Source organism: Rhinoraja longicauda, chromosome 32 (assembly GCF_053455715.1).
Source record: "Rhinoraja longicauda isolate Sanriku21f chromosome 32, sRhiLon1.1, whole genome shotgun sequence".
Lineage (NCBI taxonomy): Eukaryota > Metazoa > Chordata > Chondrichthyes > Rajiformes > Arhynchobatidae > Rhinoraja > Rhinoraja longicauda.
In genome coordinates, this window is record NC_135984.1 from 23,823,093 (window position 1) to 23,848,387 (window position 25,295).

At 42.5% G+C, this 25,295-nt stretch overlaps 1 protein-coding gene across 2 annotated transcripts in view; it reads right to left on the reverse strand.

Annotated features, from left to right (window-relative positions):
- Nucleotides 1-2,375: 2,375 nt before the first annotated feature.
- ei24 (EI24 autophagy associated transmembrane protein) overlaps nucleotides 2,376-25,295 on the reverse strand; it is a 37,907-nt gene continuing 14,987 nt past the window's right edge. Inside the window, exons 6-11 of one of the 2 annotated variants that reach the window (XM_078426697.1) lie at nucleotides 21,285-21,409; nucleotides 16,710-16,829; nucleotides 14,137-14,248; nucleotides 12,040-12,151; nucleotides 9,614-9,688; nucleotides 2,376-6,364 (exon numbers count right to left, since the gene is read on the reverse strand). In XM_078426697.1, coding sequence (XP_078282823.1) covers nucleotides 6,202-6,364; nucleotides 9,614-9,688; nucleotides 12,040-12,151; nucleotides 14,137-14,248; nucleotides 16,710-16,829; nucleotides 21,285-21,409 — 707 coding nt within the window. In that variant the 3' untranslated portion in view covers nucleotides 2,376-6,201. The remainder of the gene's footprint in view (nucleotides 6,365-9,613; nucleotides 9,689-12,039; nucleotides 12,152-14,136; nucleotides 14,249-16,709; nucleotides 16,830-21,284; nucleotides 21,410-25,295) is intronic. The other variant, XM_078426698.1, reaches the window with a different exon arrangement.

Sequence of the window (25,295 nt, forward strand, 5' to 3'; positions counted from 1 at the left end):
TCTGAATGCATCAAGAGAGAGCTAGATACTCTTAAGGATAGCGGAGTCAGGGGGTATGGGGAGAAGACAGGAACGGGGTACTGATTGAGAATGATCAGCCATGATCACATTGAATGGTGGTGCTGGCTCAAAGGGCCAAATGGCCTACTTCTGCACCTATTGTCTATTGCCCTTCTGACACAGCAAAGGTGATGAATCAAATGCCCTGTATGAGATTTTGTGAAGTACTTTTTTATAACTTGCCTACTGCCATTGACAACTGAGTGCGCTTATATTTAGTTTAAACTTTACTTTCAAAGAATTGCATGTCTCTTTAAGCCTAGATTGGACGTTGCAAAATTATGCCAGGATCCATTTTGTTCATGCATAGTATGATTTGATGGCAAGCATGCAGAACAAGCATTTCACCATATCTCTGAACACGTGAAGAAGAAATAATTGAACCAAGAAATGAATTGCACACATATTCTTGCTCCTCAGCATCTCATTCAGAAAATGTGAGTCTAATTGGTATAAATGTCTTTATTTCCACATTCAAGTGGTACTTACGTTGACAAATAAACTATGATGTTTATGTAATATCCTCAGTCAGCCAGGGGCTGAGAATTTATCCATGTTACAAAAGCATACAATTAAAACAACTTTAAAAACTTTGTACAAGTTCACAAAACATCGCACATTAAGACGTTTTTTTTCTTCAAAAGTTGACCAGCTCAAGCTTCCTGCAGTCTGAAAGCAACATGCTTTATGATGCTTAAAAATGTACATTAGAAATAAAGTTTAATGCTGTCCTTCACATAAAGCAGTATAAGCAATTTGCCAAGAACCCATTAGGAGTCACACCTTCAGCACACATACTTCATATCACTTTTTTGGTTTGTTATGGGAGAGGTTTTACCACAGAGGATAGTTGTAGAAGAGGAAGCCTCTCCCCCACTCCCCTCCCAAATAATCAGTCTGTTCACATTGTTAAGCCAAGCCAATTTGGGAGATAGTTCAGCCAGCAGCCAGACCTGCACTGAGCCAAGGGAACAAGTGTTCAGTCGATACAAGGAACTGCAGCTGCTGATTTACAAAAAAATGAAACAAAGTGCTGGAGTAATTCAGCGGGTCAGGCAGCATCTCTGGAGAACATAGATAGGTGAGGTTTTGGGTTGGGATCGTTCTTCAGGCTTAGTGAGCACTGCTGGAGGTGATGGATGTTGGGAAGAGACTCGGACGTCGTGCCCTGACTACCACTCTTTCTTCTCCCGCTTCCCACTCCCCAAAGTGTCAAACACCCCACTGATATACAGCATTAAATCTGCTGCTTGGGACCAGCCTCAATACTCTTGCCTGCCTTAACCCATCATGAGCACGGGCTTGGGTAAACAAATGTCCATCCCACAGTAATTCAGCTGCTGCTATATTCAGTCAGTGCAGCACAGTCTCATTTTAGAGTTGCAATCAGAAACAGAACAGATGCATCTCCAAGCAGAGCCCTGGGAGTGGTGTGAGAGGTGGTGGGACAACCGAATCTGAACTGAGAGCATCTGCTTAGACCTTTTCTATGTCTCCTGCATTTAGCGTCACGGATGAAAGTTGACACATACATTTTAACAACAGATATAAAAGGGTATGAGTAATCCATCAATTACCTGACCCTCACAATTCACAATCAGAGGTGTTATTTCAATTGCATGACAAACCACATAATACATAATACAAACAAAAATACGTTATGTGCAATAAATCGTGTCAGAAATGTCATGCTGCGAGGCACATGCAGCAACCTTGAAGCAGGGGAAACAGCCACCACAGAAAGGATGGTTCTAAGTGTAGGAGGTTCTCAGTGTGATCACTGCGCGGCTAATGCAAGGGAATGCTGTCACAACGGCCGCAGATAAATTCTTCGCAGTAAAGAAAGCTCCAGCATTGTCAATTGACAAATGCCATCAACATCACTCACTCAGAGCAACCTGGCGTGTGTGGGCTGGAGAATAGGACCAACAGCTTTCCACAGGTCCTTCACCTGGAATTAGTTATGGTGGAGCTCACTTTCAATCTTTAAACTTCCAGTGAGCTCTTCCTCTTTCGTCAGCTGACAAGTTTTGAAACAGCAGTGTCCCTGTGGAGTTCAAGGTAACTATGCTTGCCATCACAACTGAGCAGTGACCAATTTCAGAGCATCTGTAAGGCTCTCAAAGCAACCGAGTTAACATTTCAGGTCAAGGACATTACATCAAAACTGGAAATTGGAGGCAGCATTGAATCACCCTCTACCTGCCTCCCCCCCCCCCCTTAACCCCAGGACTCCTACATCTCATCCTACAATAACCCTGGCCTCACCCTATCACAGATATTCCTATCGTCCTATCCACCCCCACCCCTCCCCAACATTCCTTGCAACTTAAAATTATCTCCTTTCCCAGATCTGGAAGCGTTTTTAGCCTGAAATGTCAACAACGACCCCTTCCACAGATGCTGCCCGGTTTCAGTAATTTTAGTATTTTCTGTTTTTATTTCAGATTTCCACCATGTACAGTTTTAAAATCACGTTTTCAGTTCAAGCATTTTTAAAACAAGTTGTCAGTGTTTAATCAAACCATGAATTATTTTGCCCCCAAGACAAAAAGCCCACTGTTCTGTTTGCTCATTTCTCATCATAGTTCCAAAGTACAGTATAATTCTACCGCCTTTCTATTTAATTAGCACACTATTGATCCTGAAGATCCATTACTTGCTTTAAATGGTTCATCAACCGAGTTCACCTGACAGTGGTCCTAGCAAGATCATAGATGCAACTTGCTTTGTCCATTGTTCTCTAATGCAAGGCACGAGATGCAATGAATTGGAGAACTTTACAAATACGCTAACTTCTATCTGCACACAGCCATCTTTAAGGATGTTTGTAATCATATAGAGCTCCTGGGACCTTTTCCAGTCAATGTAAGCAGGCAGCAGTTTTGCAGCACTGAAGCGATCCATAAATTAAATGCTTGGCTGAGTACAGATGGGCTCTGTAAACAAAGGCATCCATATGCAATTCATAGTTAACAATCCAAACCAAACTGACTTTGCGTCGAGCTGCTGTTAATCAAAGATACACTAATCACACCGGGGCATTCTTCTGTGGATCAGCTCTGTTATTTAAATATTGAATAATAACGATGAATACATTTAAGTTACAGGCTGGAATCTTAAGTGAGGGATTTAAGTAGCTTAAATATAAACCTCTGGGGTGGATCATGCTGTAGAATGTCACTAAGAGGTCTATAGAGAAGTTCCATAATGTCAGCAAAGGAGAAAAATCAGCATGACAAGGTGAAGGACAGGGCGAGGGAGAAAAAAGATGAACATCTTCGAGAGTGAATGCAAACAGGAGAGAGTGGTCCTTATAATCACCTGGCCTTTTGCCTCAGTTTGCACTCGAGGCCGAGAAGGCTTTGCTTTTACACATTCATGGTCAAGAATAACTACATTCAGGAATCAGCTCAAATAAACAATGCAAAATAACCAACAGACCCCATGCTGGCCTTGAACGTACCTCTGCTCAGAGGTTTACTCAGTTCAAAACTTTCTTTACAGAATGGAACACTTAGTGATATTGAGCTCACTAGACCCATTGGACTTCATATTACTTACTAGCACCCATGTCGAGAACAGGTTATCCATAGCATCTCAGCCTTGCACAATGACAATGATCTCTTCCAGAGTGCACTTCTGACCTTCTGAAGTGATGACCCATCATTCTAGTGGCAGGACCGTTTGTGCTGTTGCTGGATCCAATCTCAGAGCAGCGGGAGGGAAATTCCTAATCATTCCCAAATTTGTTCATAACTTTCATGCAATATCTCTTGTGATCATCAGAGTTAGGTCACACGAGTCTTCAGAACCCAGCCAAAGTTTTTGATGAAGGTAGATCATAAAATTGAAATTAGACTTTAGAAAGAGAGATTGGTGTACAAACTTAAAGCACACGGTATTGAGGGTTCAGTGTTGAGGTGGATAGAAAATTGGTTGGCGGACAGGAAGCAAAGAGTAGGAATAAACGGGTCCTTTTCGGAATGGCAGGCAGTGACTAGTGGGGTACCGCAAGGCTCAGTGCTGGGACCCCAGTTATTTACAGTGTATATTAATGATTTGGACGAGGGAATTGAATGGAACATCTCTAAGTTTGCGGATGACACGAAGCTGGGTGGCAGTGTTAGCTGCGAGGAGGATGCTAGGAGGCTGCAGAGTGACTTGGATAGATTAGGCGAGTGGGCAAACGCATGGCAGATGCAATATAATGTGGATAAATGTGAGGTTATCCACTTTGGCGGCAAGAACAGGAAAGCAGAGTATTACCTGATTGGGAGAAGGGGAGATGCAACGTGACCTGGGTGTCATGGTGCACCAGTCATTGAAAGCAAGCATGCAGGTGCAGCAGGCAGTGAAGAAAGCGAATGGTATGTTGGCATTCATAGCAAGAGAATTTGAGTTTAGGAGCAGGGCGGTTCTGCTGCAGTTGTACAGGGCCTTGGTGAGACCGCACCTGGAGTATTGTGTGCAGTTTTGGTCTCCTAACCTGAGGAAAGACTTTCTTGCCTTAGAGGGAGTACAGAGAAGGTTCACCAGATTGATCCCTGGGATGGCGGGACTTTCATATGAGGAAAGACTGGATAGACTGGGCTTGTACTCGCTGGAATTTAGAAGACTGAGGGGGGATCTTATAGAAACATATAAAATTCTTAAGGGGTTGGAGAGGCTAGATGCGGGAAGATTGTTCCCGATGTTGGGGGAAATCAAAATGTCAAAAAAGACAGATGTGTTCTAAACCTCAATATTTATACAGCATGATCTTACCACATAGATGATTGACCGGGAGAAGGTGGCAGCTGATCTTTCATCTTTCAGTTACCAGACTCTCAACAAGTTGCTTAAATAGCACACTTCAAACACAAAACGGGTTAACATCACATAGACTCGATGGGCCAATGGTTTACATTCAGTGCAACTATTCTATGAAGTCAATGAAATTTACATACATGCTAGACAAGCAAATTTAACTAACTGTTTATTCAATTTACCCTTTAACACAAATGACATTGCTTTGTAAATTAGAACGGGTTCTCTCAATAGACTTACGACAAAAATCTTGACCAACTGACGATCAGGATCACTTGCACTGAACATTACTGGTGCAGAGATCTGGGTTCCCCATACTTTGTGGTCACTATCAAATAGTTTTTGGATCACTTTGCAATCGACTTTAAATGAAACACCCACTATGGCAAAGAGTTCAGCAGAAGAGCAACAAACCTCTTTGGTGCAGCCATCAGAAGACGTGGCTGGTAGTCCAGCATTGGGGTAGCTTTACTCCGAGTCAGAGATTAGTGCAAGTGAACTACACTGACTTGCCTGGAGAGTATGTACTTCAGTATGTGACTCTTACAGATCCAACTGTCAGTGGTGCGAACACCATCAACTCTCACCATAACTGGTGAGATTTTGGGCAGTCCCAACAGAAATAATCTTGCATTAAGAAAAAGTATTTCAGTCAAGGAGCAAGATTTTGTAAAGTCCACTACAGTACACCATTCTCCATCTTCAAAATAGCCAAATTTCAAAGAAAGCATAAACAAAAATCAGGCTTCTTCATTAATTCAATAAGATTACTAATATACTTTCCATAATTATTATTGGTTTAATATTGAGCTAGAACACAAGTTACTGTTCCATTAAGATATCCCTGATGGTTATCTGGACCGAGACCAATACTGACACAAGCACAGTTACATTTTAACAATCCCACACACAGTTCCTTTTATTTCCCCACCCCTCCCTCCCAACAACAATAAACCAAAGCACTGTATTTCTGTAAATCACATACTTGGCACAAATGTGTACAAAAAATGTTACATTTAGGCACGTCAGCTAGTATTTGCTGCAATTTCTGTCTCACTCATACATCTTCTATAAAATGCTTTCTCACATAAAAGTTACCTCATTAAAATCGGATGGTAATTCAAATCTATCTCCAGCTTCATGGCAGGAGGGAATATTCTGCACAGGTTCAGGTTCAGACAGGACGCAAATGCCGGGTACATTCCACAAGTAGGCACGCAAGCGAAACGTGGCCACTCATCTCCAGGAAAACTGTCCCGCCTACAAAAGGAGATGAAACTTTGAGTGCATCCTGTGCAAAGGGGCATGAAACCAGGAGCCCTGAACTGGCGTTTACTGCTGCATCGCGGGTCTCTGTTTGGCAGGGGACGGATGAGGAGATGGCAGGTGCTCAGATGACCCCGGAGCTGTCACAGCAGATTGAATATGAACTGTCTTGTGAAAGAGTTTGTTGCTGAGCATGATCACAAAGGAGAAGAGGTGCAGCTGAAAATGACTGGAAGGAGGAGAAGAGAGGACAACTTTAATCAGATCTGTTCGCACAGAGCAACTGCAATTCTCCATTCTAAAATAACAGTTACTAAAGCAGAAGTTCCTTTACCAAAGATAGACACAAAAAGTTGGTGTAACTCAGCGGGTCAGATAGCATCTCTAGAGAAAATAAATAGGTGGCGTTTCAGGTTGAGACCCTTCAGACCACACACCCCCACCCTCCCCATAGAGAGCTATGAATCACGATAAATGGTCCTGCATCTCCATACGTTCTAGCAGAATGTCTACTCTGCCATTCAATCATGGCTAATCTATCTTTCCCTCTCAACCCCATTCTCCTGCCTTCACCCCATATCCTCCAACATCCTTATTAATCATGAATCTGTCAATCTCGGTCTTAAAAATATCCATTGATGTGGCATTTACAGCCTTCTGTGGCAATTAATTCCACAGATTCTCCACCCTCCGACAAAATAAATTCCTCCCCATCTTTCCAAAGGTTAAAAAAATTCCTCCTCACTCTTTGAGAGAGAATAAATAACTGGGTGCTTTGTAAGTTCTCAGAGAAGCAAGAGAAGAAACAGTAAAGATTCTGAACAAAACATGAAGTGCTGGAGGAACTCAGCTGGTCAGGCAGAATCTGGGGAGGGAATGGATAGCTGATGTTTTGGGTCGGGACCCTTATTAAGATCAACACAAGATTGCAGCATCTGCAGTCTCTCGTGTCTCAATTTTAAAGGCTCTGACCATTAATTTCAAACAGTCTTTGATTTAGATTTTTTTTTAGATTTAGAGATACAGCGCAGAAACAGGCCCTTCGGCCCACCGGTTCTGCGCCGCCCAGCGATCCCCGTACACTAACACTATCCTACACACACTAGGGACAATTTTTACATTTACCCAGACAATTAACCTACATACCTGTACGTCTTTGGAGTGTGGGAGGAAACCAAAGATCCCGGAGAAAACCCACGCAGGTCACGGGGAGAACGTACAAACTCCGTACAGACGGCGCCCGTAGTCAGGACCGAACCCGAGTCTCTGGCGCTGCATTCGCTGTAAGGCAGCAACTCTACCGGTGCGCCACCGTGCCGCCTTTGGCATGTTATTGGCATGGTACTGGAGTACTGGGAAACAGCCAATGCTGACACTGTTGCCTCAAAAGTATGACAAGAATTGAAGTTACTGCAGAACAAGCTGCCTAATAAAATGGTGAGAACGTTTTGTAAAAAATTCTGAAGGTCAGCGTAGATTATTATTATTGTTTGGAGGGACATAGGTTAACCAAATAGTCATGAAAATATTTGTCTGGCAACATTGATTTAGATTTTATTGAGGTAGTTATTTAAACTTGGAGAATTCGATGTTCATATGGTTTTACTGAACATTTGGCCTCAGTCCATTAAGGCCTACTGGATCTCCCGATGGCCAACCATTTTTATTCCTGTTCCCACTCCCATACTGGGCCTCCTCTATTGCCAGAGTGAGGCCACATGCAAACGGGAGGAACAGCACCTCATTCTGCTTGGGTAGCTCACAACCTAACGACATGAACACTAAACTCTTCAATTTAAATAAACTACCAAGCCCCCCCCACCCTCTCTTCTCCGCTGTGCCCTCAGCAGGACTCCCACCTATTTCCCTCCTCCCCATTTCCACCAACATTCCTTCTTCTAGCTTTACAATTTGTAACCCTTCAATCCTGTTGTCTCACACCTTCTGGCTTTTCATCTCTGGCCTAGGTCCAACCATTTGCCTACCAAACAACCCCACCCACCCCTCCCCCCACATCACCTGTATCCACACATTACTTGCCATGCTTTGTCCTGCCCCTCCTCTCTTCTAGTTTCTACTCCCTCCCCCTCCCCCTTCCCCCACCATGACCCAAAAAGTCACCAGTCCACGCTCTCCCGAGATGCTGAGTTACGACAGCACTTTTTGGTCATGTTTTCTGGTAAACCAGTACCTGCAACTCCTTATTTCTTCATGATTTTTCTTGTAAAATTCTAACATTACTATAATTTGTAAGGTTATTTCACGTGAATGCAATTAAAGAAACTTTGGGTTATGTTTATTTTATTACATTAAATCCATAATGGATTTTCTTCCTACCTTCTCCCCACTTTTTTAAACAGCTTAGGTACCTTTTGACAAGATATTGGGACCAATTAAGCCTGGCACCCATGGATTAGGTGGGACGGCAGGTTGCTCTGCACTTGGGTATGCAGTGCCTTGGATGACCTACATTAACCTGTGCCACAAGGACAATGTACTCGATTCAGGTATGAGAGAACAGAAATATGAAAAACAGGTATATATTTTTGGTACAAATTGCCAAGGCTGCTGACATCAATAGAGTTTAATCATCCAGCCAGGTGCATAATTTATTTCACTGGTAAATGGCCAACATAACTTGTACTTTAACTACAAAGTACATTACTTTGTACTTCAAATACACACAATGTACATGATGGAAAAGACATTTCTGTGTCTACACGGCTGCCAATTCATTAGTCATACTGTTCTGAACAGGCCCTTTGGCCCAACCCATCCATGCTGACCAAGATGCCCCATCTAAGTTTGGTCCATTTACCCATGTTTGCCCAGTATAAATATGGGTCAGTGGCGCAGCGGTAGAGTTGCTGCCTTACAGCGCCAGAGATCCGGGTTCGATCCTAACTATAGGTGCTTGTCTGTACAGAGTTTGTACGTTCTCCCCGTGATCTGCGGGGTTTTCTCTGAGATCTTCGGTTTCCTCCCACGCTCCAAATACATACAGGTGTGTAGGTTAATTGTAAATTATAAATGTAAATTGTCCCTAGTGTGTGTAGGATAGTGTTAGTGTGCAGGAATCGCTCGTCGGCGTGGGCCAAAGGGCCTATTTCCGCATGTATCTCTAAACTAAAGTGTCAAAGAGTTGTATGTTGGAACTCTGCAAACTGTTCATTGCATCTTTGCTGATAGCGAGTGATGATTTTCATTAGGCAGAGCTAGAATCAAAATCTAGCCCTGCAGTGGTGTCACACTTTAATTAATCTGGAGGTGGAGAGCTGAAACATTATTGCTGGCAAACAATATTATCAATCCTGAGAGATGGTTACAATACAGCACCAATCTCACTCCTGCCTGCTGATAGGTGGCCAGGCTTGTGGGATGGCAGAAGATTCTGAAACTTCCATCTTGAATAGCCTATAAACAATATTTTAAACTGCTTCAGTGGAGTGCAGAGAGATTGGAACCAAAGTGTACTCACAATGACCTCACTGGGACCTTTGCTTCATTTGCACTTATTATAAACAAAGGAAAGAGAATGGAGAACAAACAGCCACTGTAAAACACAAGAAAAACATCCTCTGTTACAAACATAATAATAGGTCACCACTCAAGACAGAATACCATTTCCATTGGGATCAGGCCAGCGGCACATTTTGTTACTGGTTTGAGCCTTGGGTTTTAATGATAAAAGCCAATGGATTAAACTTTTCTGACACTGTTTTAAATTTAATTTCTCTAACCAGGAAGTGTTTCCCTGTAACTCTGGGAACCATCATATCTGTGACTCATCGTCTTCCTTGCCTCTCCAGACACATTCTTTGTCCAATTCTCATGCATGTTGTCTCATCGACCTTTTTGATTTCTTTCCCCTATGCCCCTAATTTTCAGGGTTTCTGCAGCAGTCAGTATAACTAGCGATTGGAGAGAGAGTTACACAAGACTAATTGGTAAAGGGGCGGTCAGGCATGCAAAGACAAACGCAACACGGCAAATTTTAACTCTGAGGTGCTGGGGGACTGGGTAATGACAATAAGGATATTGGTGATGGGCAAGCAGGGGTCAGCTAGTCAAGTCAAGTCAACTTTATTTGTCACATCCACATACAAGATGTGCAGTGAAATGAAAGTGGCAACGCCTGCGGATTGTGCTAAACTACAAAACAGAATAGAAAAAAAAAATTTAACACAAAAAATAAATTAATACAGTAAATTAAATTAGCCCCTGGTGATATGAGAGTTAACAGTCCTGATGGCCTGTGGGAAGAAACTCCGTCTCATCCTCTCTGTTTTCACAGCGTGACAGCGGAGGCGTTTGCCTGACCGTAGCATCTGGAACAGTCCGTTGCTAGGAATACGAGTTAAAATTTTTGCGTGGCAGATCACTCTCTCTCCAATCGCAAACCTAGGTGGATACCAATGGATAATTCAAACATGAAGGTTATAATTCACAAGGATTTCCACAGAAGGTATGCTTAGCAAGGAACAGGTAATGTAAACGAGATAGGCGTTTGTGGTGTGTGTGTGTGTGTGTGTGTGTGTGTGTGTGTGTGTGTGTGTGTGTGTGTGTGTGTGTGTGTGTGTGTGTGTGTGTGTGTGTGTGTGTGTGTGTGTGTGTGTGTGTGTGTGTGAGGGAGAGATGGGGTGTACAAAGCTTGTGCAGATGTTGAGATTTCATGATTGATTAAAAACAGGCAGGGAAAAGATTGTAGCCAGTGGCAAGATGGGGTTAGTGGTGGTGGGGTTAGTGGAAAGGGTACTGAATAAAATGAGACATCGGTTTAATCTAGGTTTTTGCTGTACAAAAACTGAACTGGGTTGGTATCTGACAAAGCAGCAGCAGCAGGGAGACACAGCTGCTGAGATTCAAAAAGGCTACTTGGGGGGATAACACAGATACCGGAAGCAACGACAGGTCCAGGAACTTCAGAAAAGAAGAGTGGGGGAAAAATGGTGCAAGGTTTTCCAGGATCAGAACTTTGAGTTATTTTTTTGCCAATGCTGTTGGAAGGGGACACATGCTAAAGAATCGCAGAATTTACAGCACAAGGCAGCCCATTGTATACATGTTTACTCTCAGAAACTACTGTCCATTTACTGATGCTCTGGATCCCACAGTTTGGTAATTTTCAGTATTCAATGACTTACTTCTCTTCAGAGTGTTACTGTTGAATCAACTTTTAACCAATCTTTCGGCCAATAGATCCTAGATCATATTATTAATTACATTACTTTTCTCTCATCCAAACTCTGGTCATTTGCTGATAATCCAAAAATCAGTGTTCTTTGATTAACTTATCCTCTTGCCATTTACTCTATGAATACCTTCATGATTTTGGATAACTTTGTGAAAATAAGCCCAAGTTTGTCAGCTGAATGAAAGATCATACCAACTTCTCTCATCTCGCCACTTAACTTAAGACTCTCATCCTCCATTACATGCTAGTAAATCACACGTGTCTGTTTATGGCTTTGGCAAGGTTCCCTAAACATGTAGCTATAATTAGAAACAATACATTAGCCTGGTCTAAGTAGCAAATTCATAGAGTCAGTCATACAGCATGGAAACATGCCCTTCAGCCCAACTTGCCCACACAGACCAACATGTCCCATCTACACTAGTCCTACCTGCCTGCTTCTGGCACATCTACCTGTCTAATTGTTTCTTAAACATTGTGTTAGTCCCTGCCTCAACTACCTCCTCTGGCAGCATGTTCCACACACCCACCACCCTCTGTGCGATAAAGTTACCCCTGAGATTCCTTTTAAATCTTTTCCCTTCCACCTTAAACCTATTTACAGAATTATAAAGTTTATAAGCATGGCGAGTCTACATGGGTATTTATGTGAAGGATCACAGATTTTTTCAGCTATTCTTACTGAGAGTGAGTTTCTTTGCAGCACAAACCTGATCACGTAGGATGAGGGCAGAGCCGTGAGGATTGCCAAAGGTAATCCAAAACCAAAGTAATAGGGCCAATTCCTTTCAATGTTTGACAAGCGTTGGTGCATCTCCACCCCTGCATACACACAAAAACACGTGCTTTGAGACAAAGCTTTGCATTCAAACACACGTTACTGACATGAAAATTGAAGAACCTTAAATTATCTTACAACGGTCATGCAATTCAATTCAGCATTTGCCAGGCGTTACTGCAATCCACTTGCCATCTCATCTCGAATTATATATTTCAGATCTGCCATGTCAGGTTATTACGGAGCCTTGTACGTGATGGATGTTCCTCCCTCAATCTACAATAGGTACACCTGACCAAAGGTGTGTTGTGACTTTACGTCAGAAAAAGGCCAAGGTGGGTTGGGAAATAAAATGTTTTTAAAAAAACAAGTAATAAAATATGGGCGGCACAGTGGTAGAGCTACTGCCTTACAGCGGCAAAAACCCAGGTTCGATCCAGACTACTGGTGCTGTCTGTACGGCGTTTGTACGTTCTCCCTGTGACCTCGTGGGTTTTCTCCGGGTGCTCCGGTTCCCTCCCACACTCAGAAGACGTACAGGTTTTTAGGTTTCATTGGCTAAAATTGTAAATCGTCCCTAGTGTATAGATTAGTGTTATTGTACGGCGCAGATCACTGGTCGGCGCAGACTCGGTGGGCCGAAGGGCCTGTTTCCGCGCTGTATCTTTAAAGTCAAAAGTCCCCTGATCCAGATACCTTCCAGCACAACCGTACCAGTGTTAGGGTCTTCAGCTGGGTTTACATAAGAGACAGAAACAGTAGCAGCTCATTTGGCCCATTAAGCCTGCTCCTGAAGTCACGGCTCATCCAATCATGGCCTCAGTACTATTTTCCCCATGTTACACGAATATCTTATTTTCGCTCTAATGCCTTCGTTTAGTTTAGATTTTAGTTTAGAGATACAGCGCGGAAACAGCCCCTTTCGGCCCAACGGGTCCGTGCTGACCACCGACCCCTGCACATTATCGCTACGCCCACTAGGGACAATTTTTACATTTGCCAAGCCAATTAACCTACATGTACGTCTTTGGACGGTGGGAGGAAACTGAAAATCTCGGAGAAAACCCACGCAGGTCACGGGGAGAACGTACAAACTCCGTACAGGCAGCACCCGTAGTCGGGATCGAACCCGGGTCTCCAGTGCTGCAAGCGCTGTAAGGCAGCAACTCTACCGCTGCGCCAGCGTGCCGCCTTGTTCCTGTTGTTGCATACAGTCATCCTCTTTTCACTGCCTTATATAATTCATGTACAATTTACGTTGCAGTGTGCTGTCCGAGTGTATGCATTGGTCATGCTGCTGCAGACAAGATTTTCATTGTACCTGTTCAGATCCATCCAAGCTCAAGCACCAGGATACTACTCAAAGAGCTTGCGGGTTCCTCTGCTTGCAGTGGCAAACGTTTATCCCGCAGCTCTCATTATCAGTAAAGGAGATTAAATATCACATTGCTGTCGGACGAAACTTGTAGTGCATGAACCTTATTTCATATAGCATTGCACAGGAGGAAAAAGCCATAATGAAGTCTCTCCTTCAACCATTTGAAAAGTTTATTTGTAAAGTGTCAACAAGTGCAGGATACCTGGGAAGACATCAGTGTCTTGTGTGAAGGGGAGAGCTGTGGCAGAAAGGTGTCACTGTTTGTTGGAACATCCCACAAAAGGTTGGAGAAAAAAAAACTTGTGTCAAAATGGTTTTGAAATAAATATATTATTTGGTTGATACACAAGTACATTCTGCAAAATCTTAAACTGAATCATGCAATTTCAATCCTAAGCATGGAAACAACTCAAATTTGCCTCACTCCCTACCCACAGTAAAATTCAAATCAGTTGCCTACGTTTATATGTTTATTTGTGGTTGAACACAGGCCGTGAATTAAATTACGCAACCACTGACATTTATCAGCTGTGAGTTCTAAACGTGGACCTTCGTGATTTGAATGCTGTTAAATGCACCCAATAGATTTATATCAATTCGTATCTCCACCCCTAACTTACTGCAGAGGTCACGGGCACATACTTTACTTACCGTTGTTGAACCACTTGTATTCGAAGCAGTAGAGGGAATACAGCATTGACATGTGGAACAGGCTACCCAGCTGTCCAATCACTTCAATAGGAAAATGACTCATAATCAGACCCTGAGAGCAGGAAATAAATTAACAGTAAAAACACAGCGTCTCGTAACTAAAAAGAGCATATTTTTTAGCAGATGGTACTGCTTTACCAAGACTTACATTCACCTCAGCCTAGTTTGCAGTCACAATTTAACCACTTGTAATTTTATGGCTGCACTCGGCTTTGAATCATGAGGCTGTGGGTTTGAGACCCACCGCACAAGGTCCAGGAACACCCAACGCACGACAAAGAGGACATATTTCAAGAGGACGAGGATATAAAAACAGGGATGTAATGCTGATGCGTCACAAGGCACCGGTCAGATCGCATTTGGACTATTCTGAGCAGTTTTGGGCCCCATATCTGAGGATGTGCTGGCGTTTGACAGGGTCCAGAGGTTTAAGAGAATGATCCTGTTTGGTTAACATACGAGGAGTGTTTGACGGCACTGGGCCTGTACTCGCTGGAGTTTAGAAAGATAAGGGAGAACCTTAATGAAACTTACTGAATAGTGAAAGGCCTGGATAGAGTGGATGGGGAGAAGATGTTTCTACTAACGGGAGAGTCTAGGACCAGAGCCCATAGCCGCAGAATAAAAAGATATAACATTAGAAAGGAGATGAGGAGGAATTTCTTTAGTCAGCGGGTGGTGAATCTGTGGAAGTCAGTGCCACAAATGGCTGTGAAGGCCAAGTCAATGGATATTTTTATGGTGGAGATTAACATATGCTTGATTAGTACGGGTGTCAGGGGTTACGGGGAGAAAGCAGGAGAATGGGGCTGAGAGGGAAAGATAGATCTGCCATGATTGAATGGCAGAGTAGACGATGGGCCGAATGGCCTAATTCTGCTCCTATCACTTATGAAAGTAAGTGCTCCAATGTTCTAAGTGCCCTCTTTTGTCTAAGGAATTAAACTGAGGGCCATTCTCTTTCTTCGGATGGGCCCCAAAAATTTCATTGCTGTTTCAAATATACAGTGGGGCCATTTTAACAGAATCTGAGCCAACATCAATTCTTCACCATTAAACAAAATGGTGAAATCTGCCTCTGCGTTGTTGATTGCTGGACTTCCGGCATTATAATAATGGCTATATTTTTAAAATACTTTATTGGCGTAGATTTTTGTTGCATGTCCAAAGACAAGATGTGTTTTTTCCCCTTGGAAGGTTTGTATTTACTAATAAAACTGCTTTTTGTCACAGTTTTAAAATAGAATCTAGCAATGAACCTCACTGTGCAGGAAAATACAATATAAAATTTAACATAGAAATTGAGACCTTTTTAGTTTAGAGATACAGCACGGAAACAGGTCCTTCGGCCCTTCAAATCTGCACCGACCAGCGATCCCTGCACATTAACACTATCCTGCACACACTAGGGACAATTTTACACATACACCAAGCCAATTAACCTACATACCTGTACATCTTTGGAGATCTCGGAGAAAAAACCCATGCGGTCACGGGAAGAACGTACATGGAAAACTCCGTACATACAGCACCCGTAGTCAGGATCAAACCCGGTTGCTAGCGCTGCAAGTACTGTAAGGCAGCGCTACCTTTGTCTGGTACATCTGCCAGTAAGACCTACTGGCAGAATGGACCAAAGGATGATTGTGCTGAACATTTGGCTCAGCCACCAAGCACGGCATCTGGAGGCTGCAACGGATCGTTCGATCAGCTGAGAAGGTTGTTGGCTGCAACCTTCCCCCCATTGACGAACTGTACACTGCAAGGGGTATAAAGCGAGCGGGCAAGATGATCCCTGACCCCTCTCACCCTGGCCACAAACTCTTTGAAGCACTTCCCTCTGGAAGACTCCGGACTGTCAACGCAGCCACAGCCAGACATAAAAACAGCTTTTTTCTACGAGTGATAGTTCTACTCAATAACCAAAGTCTGTAGTCTCTTTTTTGCTCTGGTTTATTTTCACCCACATGTTTAGACCCTAATGGTGTATCCTTATTGTCTTGATGTGGTTATGCTTTATTCTTAATTGTTAACTGTATGTTTGTGTAGTCATTTGTGAGCGGAGCACCAAGGCACATTCCTTGTATGTGCACATACTTGGCCAATAACCGTATTCATTCATTCAACATTTGTTATCAACAGCCAGTTTGAGTTCCATCAATATCACACCGGGATATGGTTCAAGAGATTAAGCAGACATAGTGGAAAAAAAGACGAGTGCTGGAGTAACTACGCATGTCAAGCAGCAGCAGCAGCTCAGGAAAACGTGGATAAGTGACATTTCGGGTTCCTCAGTCTGAAGAAGGGTCCCATCCTGAAATGTTACCTATCCAGGTTCTCCAGGGACATGGAGTTACTCCAGCACTGGTTTTTTTTTGTTGTAAATCAGCATCTGCAGTTCCTTGTGTCTCCAGTTAGACATAGTCATTTCTGACAGGGAATAATGTACCCACTCCCGGCTTGTAGCAGGATCGGTTTAATAATCTAGAGCCCCGCTTCGGACCCACTCGTACCTGAATGAGGAACAGGGCCTGCAGCAGCAGGTTGAAGAGCATGTCTGCGATAATCTTACTGATGCTGGGGAAGGGTTGCGCTTTCCTCCCAGACACTTTAAATGCTAGATCGGCAATGTCCTGCAACATATAAACCACGTTGTAACAAGTGAAGCACTGTTATAAACTATTTAACTTTGCAAAAAATGTCGATGCCCGAAATCTGAAAGAAAAATGAAAATGCTGGAAACACTCAGCAGGTCAGGCAGCATCTGCAGAAAAAGAATCAGAGTTAATGATTCAGGTCAGAGACCGAATTAGCTTCTCTAGCATTTTCTGCTTTCATTATAAAGAACCAAGTCTGCATTCATGTTGGGTTTGAGCGATTGTAGCAATGCATAAACATGGGAATATAGGTTTTCCATCTTCCCATTCCAAGCTTATTTTCTTTCAGGTATCTCTGTAGGTTAGCAGCCTCTTCCCAAGGCTCTGATCTATGAAGGTGCATGGTGTATTTATTCTCTTTCCAAATTGCTTAATCTGTTAGACACAAAGTGCTGGAGTAACTCAGCAGGTCAGGCAGCATCTCTGGAGAAAAAAAAGGTGACGTTTCGGGTCGATACCCTTCTGCTTAATCTGTCATTTAGTTCCAGAGTCTACCCATTTCATGTCAGGTCTTTCCGTTTTATTTTGCTACCATCCCGGCACCGTGGCACAGTACGGCACGGTGGCGCAGCGGTAGAGTTGCTGCCTTACAGCGAATGCAGCGCCGGAGACTCAGGTTCGATCCTGACTACGGGCGCCGTCTGTACGGAGTTTGTACGTTCTCCCCGTGACCTGCTTGGGTTTTCTCCGAGATCTTCGGTTTCCTCCCACACTCCAAAGACGTGCAGGTTTGTAGGTTAATTGGCTGGGCAAATGTAAAAATTATCCCTAGTGGGTGTAGGATAATGTTAGTGTGCGGGGATCGCTGGGCGGTGCGGACCCGGTGGGCCGAAGGGCCTGTTTCTGCGCTGTATCTCTAAATCCCCATGCAGTTTAGGCAGTGTGCAAGTACTGCTGTTTTTATTTCCCAGAAAAGAGGAGGAAGTAGGAACTGGTAGCCCCTAACTGCAAGTAACATTACATCAGTCCGAATGCTCGGAAAAACTGAGCCTGGGGGGCTTGAAGTTACAAGTAAGTAAATGATGCATGAGTAATATAAATGTAACCAACTATCGTCTTTAATTCAGCAAAGCCTTTTCTTAGGAATCACTTTTAGATTAGTTTAGAGATACCGTATTGAAACAGGCCCTTTGGCCCACTGTTGTTGACGCCAAACAACAATCACTTGTTCAAGCTGGGACCACCACATGAAAGGCACTACGGAGCATTTCTCGGTGTTCTGTGGTGTGACTCCTTTCCAATATTCTGCAAGGTATAAATGCAAACCTTTTACACACAGGAGACTTTCACGGCTGATTGTATCTGTGCTAACTAAAATAGAACTATTAGGATACTCACACCTCTCAACTCCCATTCTGCTCGAAGGTCACAGGTGCACATACTTAGTCAGAAGTATTTTAGAAGTTTCCGTAATGCACGAAACGCACGCAGTGAATTCATGATCTCAATACTTGGATGTAAAGATTTCCATCACTATTCTCTGGGCTTTCTACCATTTAACAGATATATCCCAGAAGTCAAAATGTAGAACAAAAAAAAGCAGTGACAGGGATAAAATAAAAGCAGTGAGAGAGAGATCTGAAGAAGGGTCCCGACATGAAATGTCATCCATGTTTTCTAGGGATGCTGCCTGACCCACTGTAGTCCAGCACTTTGTGTTATATTTTTAATCCCAGAAGTTGAGCTCTTCTGCCAACAGAAATAGGGTTCAGACACTGTAATGGAAATACTTTAAGGATATAGCTGCAACACATCTGGGAAAACAGCTCACAAGATGCAGCAGGGCAACCACCATGTTAAACCTCCATTGCCTAAACCACCAGACATTCATGGATACATTACTGTCATTTACAAAGGCAACTCTCCACGTCACACACCATCCTGGCTTAGACATGTAATTGGGCTTCCCTAATCATTGTCGGGAAATTGTCACATGCATTATGCGTATCTTCCACACTGATGGCAATGGATCAAAATGATAACTCACCACCATACATTTCCAAGCAGAACCAAGAATGAACAAACACAGGATATGGCAATGCCAAAAGATCTAAGTGTAAAGATTAGAAATGGATGAGAGGGAATCTCTTTAAGGGGACTTCATATGTCAATTGTCTGTGTTCTGAAACATGAACTAGAAAGATCTGATAGATTTCCAAGTGTTGACGGTTATTGTCTACGATCACAAATGGAACCAATTGTACTGAATAACATGATAATTTCTCTGCAAATACACATTTATTTAAGAAAGTATCCTCTTCCATAGTGAAATGATGCAAATACAGCTAACAAAAGGTTGAAGATATGACAAAATGAAAGTAAGCACATCACGACCTAAAATTAACAGTTAAAACTTTTCACTGATGGGTAAGAAATGAGACTGATAGAAGTAAATGTGGGTAGAGGCATAAGGAATTATTCATAATAAAAACAGAATGCTGGAAAATTAATGAGATTTCAATTTGATCAATCACAAGATCCTGATAACCTGTATCTAAAACAATTTAAGAGGGTGGCTACAGAGATTGAATGATTTTGATCTTCCACAATTCCTGAGTATTGAATGGTCTTTGTGGAATGGAAGGTAGAAACAGTAATGTTCCTATTCAAGTGGGATTTTAATGAAAAATAAGAATCGCAAACAATAAGCAGGTATGCAGGGGAAGTGTGCAAATAGAAAATAAATAGTATGTAGGCCAATATCACAACGTTTTGAGTCGTGACCTCTTCAGACTGATGGGATTTATGCAAGAACTTCTGCCTGCACCAGTAACCCTGGAAATACTTTTTTCATCATCAATAGTCTGTATAAATCAGCCCCTCCTGCCTTCTGCTCCATGTGACATATTTAATTGACCATTTGCCTCCCAAACCATGAAACATTGAAGACATGCTGCTTCTTTATTCCATTGTCCACAAGCAACACATTTCAATTATCTCAATTATTTCAGAAACTGATGCAAGATGGCATCAAAGCGTGGTGACTCTGTGTGGTCTTCATAGAGAAGGATCTGCTATCATATAATACTGTCAGGCTACTCTTTTAAATCTTTCTTCCACCTGTAAATCCAGCGCCATTTCTAAGTGTTCTCATGATATTCTACCCCATTGTGGACATTGAACTGTCAATGGAACCGGTACACTGCAATGCTGAGAACTATATTCAGCAACTATACTCAGTACTCTGCATTTCGTCCTTTGCTCTACGTAATGTACTTGAGTTTGACTTGAATGTATATCATTACCTTATCTGATTGAATAGCATGCAAAGCAAAACTTTTCACTTTACCTCGGTATACGTGACAATAATAATCCTAAATAGATTGGTGTGTAAAAGTCTAACTGCAATTCCATTAAGGGAAAGCTGGAATACTGGCTACAGTCTTAATACGATATGTTCCAAGGAAGGATATACTTGTCTAAGATGGTGCAAATGTTTACTACATGGCTTTGAGTGACAAATAAATTGTTCTACGTAGGAAATAAATACATGAATTCCAGATTTTTTTTTTTAAACCCTCAAATGTCTGAAATTAATCATTTAAATAAAACATGTTCCTTGCAGCTGCCTGACTGGCATTTATTGACCTTCATCAGCCAGCCAAGGAGATGGTGGAAGTGGATTAGTGTAGTCCCTGTTGCAATTAATCCCAGTGCAAGGTAGTTTCTAGATTTTAACCAAATGACAACGAATAACAGATGACACTTTGCCAATTGAGGGTTGTGTGCAGTTTAAAAGGGAAACTTACTGTTGGCATCTTGCCAATGTTTTTCAAGGCTGGCACAGTGGCACAGCTACCTCACAGCACCAACTACTCGGATTCAATGCTGACCTCTGGTGTTGTCTGTGTGGAGTTTACATGTTCTCCCTCTGACCACTTCCGGGTTTTCCCATTTCCTCCTACATCCGAACAACGTGCTGGCTGGTAGTTAATCGTTTTCAAATTGCCTTTAGTGTGTATGTGAGTGGTCGAATCAGGGGAGAGCTGATGGGCATGTGGGGAGAATACAGAGTGGTATTTGTGTAAATGGGCCCTCGATGATCAGAAATGAGCTGGTGGGCTGAAGGGCCTGTTTCCATGCTGCACGACCCTGATAGAGTTTGCTAATTTGGAAGATGCTGTCAGAGAGGCCAGTGAATTGTTACAGTCATATTGTAGCTCCCACTGAAATTAGCAGAGCAAAGAGTGGGGAAAGCGATGGTGAATAGGGTCCCAATGCTGGCTGCTTCTTCCAGGATGATGTCCTTCTTCCCTTTGTTTTTTGAGACTTTAATCATCTATACAATATTCTTGACTCTTGATGAGCCCCAGATAGGTGAGAACCTTTCAGGTGACATGGGAAATGTCTCTCTCACCAGAGTATCTGGCCTCAAGATGATAACTGAACAATCTTCAGTGCAAATCTGCTACATCGCCGAGTTTTACTTACCTGAAACCAGATGGCATTCACAATTTTACTGAGAACAAAGAGAGGCAATATCCACAAAGCACTAAAGGTGGAGTTCAGGATAAATTCCAACCAGGACCAGACATCTCCATGTAATGATGGATCACCTGCTCGGGCAAAAATAAAGGTTATTTAAATAGTTAAAGGTCAGGAATTTTCAATCTACAAAGTGATTTTCCATTAATGAAGATAGATGCCTGGTGTAACTTTTGGGGTAACTTTTTATACACAAAGGGTAGTGGATGTATAGAATGAGCTGCCAGATGAGGTAGGTATCACAAAATGCTGGAGTAACTCAGCGGGTCAGGCAGCATCTCAGGAGAGAAGGAATGGGTGACGTTTCGGGTCGAGACCCTTCTTCAGACTGATGTCAGGGGAGCGGACGGAACAAAGAAAGGATATAGTTGAAGACAGTGGGGGAACTGCGAAGGGGGAGGGGAAAGAGAGGGACAGAGGAGCTATCTGATGTTAGATAAATCAACGCTCATACCGCTGGGGTGTAACCTGCCCAAGCGAAATATGAGATGCTGTTCCTCCAATTTGCGGTGGGCCTCACTATGACAATGGGGGAGGCCCATGACAGAAAGGTCAGACTGGGAGTGGGAAGGGGAGTTGAAATGCTGAGCCACCGGGAGATCAGGTTGGTTAAGGAGGACTGAGCGAAGGTGTTGAGCAAAACGATCGCCGAGCCTGCGTTTGGGAGTTGGGGATAGACTTTTTACAGGAGACATCCCCCCCTCTGCCAGATGAGGTAGTTGAGGCAGGAACTACCACAATGTTGAAAAAGCATTTAGACAGGTACATGGAAAGGATTAGTTTCAAGGGATATGAGCCAAACACAGGCAGGTGGGACTCGTGTAAATGGGGCATGTTGGTCAGTGTGGGCAAGTTGGCCCAAAGGGGCCTGTTTCCACTATGATTCCTTGTACAACATTCAGTGTGTGGATGCTTGCGGGACACATAGGTGGTCTTCCTGGAGTACAGAAACAACAGAACTGTGAAATGAGAATAGTTCAAATCACAATAGAGGAAAGTAAAGTGCATTTTCATAAGAGGTAAACAAAGTTGAAGTTGGAAAGACGACCTACATAAGTAAAGATTTGAAAACATGTCTTCCAACACACTTAGAAGTATGTCTCGACCTGAAACGTCACCCATTCCTTCTCTCCTGAGATGCTGCCTGACCTGCTGAGTTACTCCAGCATTTTGTGCAATAAATACCTTCGATTTGTACCAGCATCTGCAGTTATTTTCTTACACTTAGAAGTATGATACCTAATAGTACTAAGAGATTAAGTAATGTAGTTTCCGTTTGCCATTATGAATACAGGAATGCGTCTCTCTCCCACCTTGCTGCAAGGAAACCCATCTGACTTTTCTTTAAATTTTCAATTGATCAGACGAGAATATGGAGACAAAACATCCCAAACATCGTGTGGCAATATTGCTGGAAGTTTTGATATATAGGTGTTTCTGTAAATGCAGCACTCAGTAGTATGATGGTCTCCAAACTTCCAGGTTATTTTCCTGTTTTTTTAATGTAATAATCCCATTGTTTCCCAATCCTGTATTTTAAGTAGTATAGGAAAATAACTGCAGATGCTGGTACAAATCGAAGGTATCACAAAATGCTGGAGTAACTCAGCAGGTCAGGCAGCATCTTGGAAAGAAGGAATGGGTGACGTTTCGGGTCTTTCGGGTCATTCCTTCTCTCCAAGATGCTGCCTGACCTGCTGAGTTACTCCAGCATTTTGTGATACCTTTTAAGTAGTATAGATCATAGTGTATAGCCAAAATAATGAGATGAAGCAAAAATAAATAAATCTGTTTTTACAAAGAAAAATATCAGATATGTCCCTGTGTTTTGCCTGTCTTTTCTTGTGACATTTTTCAAGCAGGATTTCATCAAATCGTTAGGCTAATTTATACCAGAAAGATTACATTAATTTTGCAATTAAATGACTAAATAACCCGAATTCTGATTATGCTTATGATTTTAATCATTTATCACCCGATTAGATGGTTTTCTGATGCCCCAAGTTTTTGCAGCAGAACGTGAGTAGCGGTGCCCCTTTGATCACGTGTGAAATGTGTCACGTTTAAAAAATTTAGTGTTTAATATTTAGTGTTTCTTTTTTTATTGTTTATATTTTGTGTTAAGCTTTCCATTGAAATACTTAATAATGCATCTATATGCTAAAACTCTCGTTTGTTATCTTGTTTGTGACTGAACTTCAGCCAAAACGGTACACGATAGCGTGACAATTTTAGGCCCACCTTACTCACCATTGTCACTTTATTGATAATGCAAGTACTTTTATTGAAACCGGTGTTATATTTTTAAAGTTATTCACATTTTAAAGTTTAAAAGGAGGGGAGGGGGAGGGAAGGAAGGAGTGAGGGAGAAGGGAGAGAGGAGGTTGAGGAGAGAGGTGGGGGGGTTGAGGAGAGAGGGGGGTGGGGGGAGGACAGGGTGCTGCACCAATGCAGGAGAGGTTTGGGCCCAATGGGTCCACTTTGTCTAGTAGAACTTAAAATCAGGAAATAAAAATCTAGTTTGCTCACCTATTTTCGCGATGTCTCATTCTGCAGTCCCTTCCATTGTCAATGCTATTTATAGCGCTGTAACACTTTTTTTTTTGCACTCGTCGCAATTTTTAAAAATTCAAACAACGCGATTATAATGACCCTAGCGTGAACTATGGCCCACATGGTGGGTTAGGTGCCGACATTTTGTTAGGAAGCTTTGAAATCAGTAAGTGTCCCATACGTCTTATACAATTTTTTTTCCTTTTTTTTCCAAATTTTGAAAGCATTAAATTTTGGTCAAAATTTGATCACAAATTAGCTCAAAAGGATCATAGGTAGGCCCATTCTTAATCCTGTGGTATTTCATTATGATTTATTAACTTTCAAAGTTGGCCACCCATGTCACAGGTTACTCATATTTTTAATCCTGTGGTATTTCATTATGATTTAAGAACTTTCAAAGTTGCCCACCCATGTCACAGGTTACTTACAAAAACACCCATATTTGAATATGGAACAGTACTTAAAGCTAGCGTGGCTACGTGAACCACCTTCCTGGGTTTACGAAGTAGCCAAAATGTGTTCAGTTTAAACTTGTGATCCACCCTACCCAATTCATTGACATAGAGTCAGAGTCTGACAGCGCGGAAACAGGCCCTTCGGCCCAACTTGCCCAAACATGTCCCATCTACACCAGTCCAACCTGCCTGCGTTTGGCCCTTTAAACCCGTCTTATCCATATACCTGTCTAAATGGTTCTTAAACACTGCGATAGTACCTGCCTCATCTACCTCCTCCAGCAGCTCGTTCCATACATCCATCACCCTTGTGTGAAAGAGTTACCCCTCAGGTTCCTATTAAATCTTTCCCTCCCTCCCACATCTTAAACACAATTGCGAACTGACAGCCACACATGCAAAATCAGTGTATTCTGTCCTAGAGAAGGGTAACATTATTACAGATATTTGCACAATAGATCGCTCTCTTGTCAATATGACAGTGTACTCGTTAACTTTGAATCTTTAAACTGGATCTTAAGTAAACAAAGTAAGGGTTTTGCAAGACTGGACTGGCTTTGAAATAGAATCAGGCTCCAAATATTACTTCTGATATTTTGTTCCCATTCGTCCCGACAATGTGAACAGAGCCAGATCGATGGGCCAAATGGCCCAATTCTGTTCTTATGAATGTGGGCTATGGATGACTCACCCAAAAGACCTTTTGTAAATTTAAGTGATTAATAGAATGGAGCCCAGTCCACTGCTTCCTTCACTTTACATCCACCCGTGTTCACCTTGCAATATTCACTGATGGCGTTTGGATAAAGGAACCACGATTTACCTTTTCACATCCTTGCATGGGTTACCTTCTATCCACTACCTCTCTAGCTGAGCTCTGATACCAACAGGAGCAAGTCATTGTCCCTTGTAAAGTTGTTGCATTCAGTTAGATCACGGTCAAATC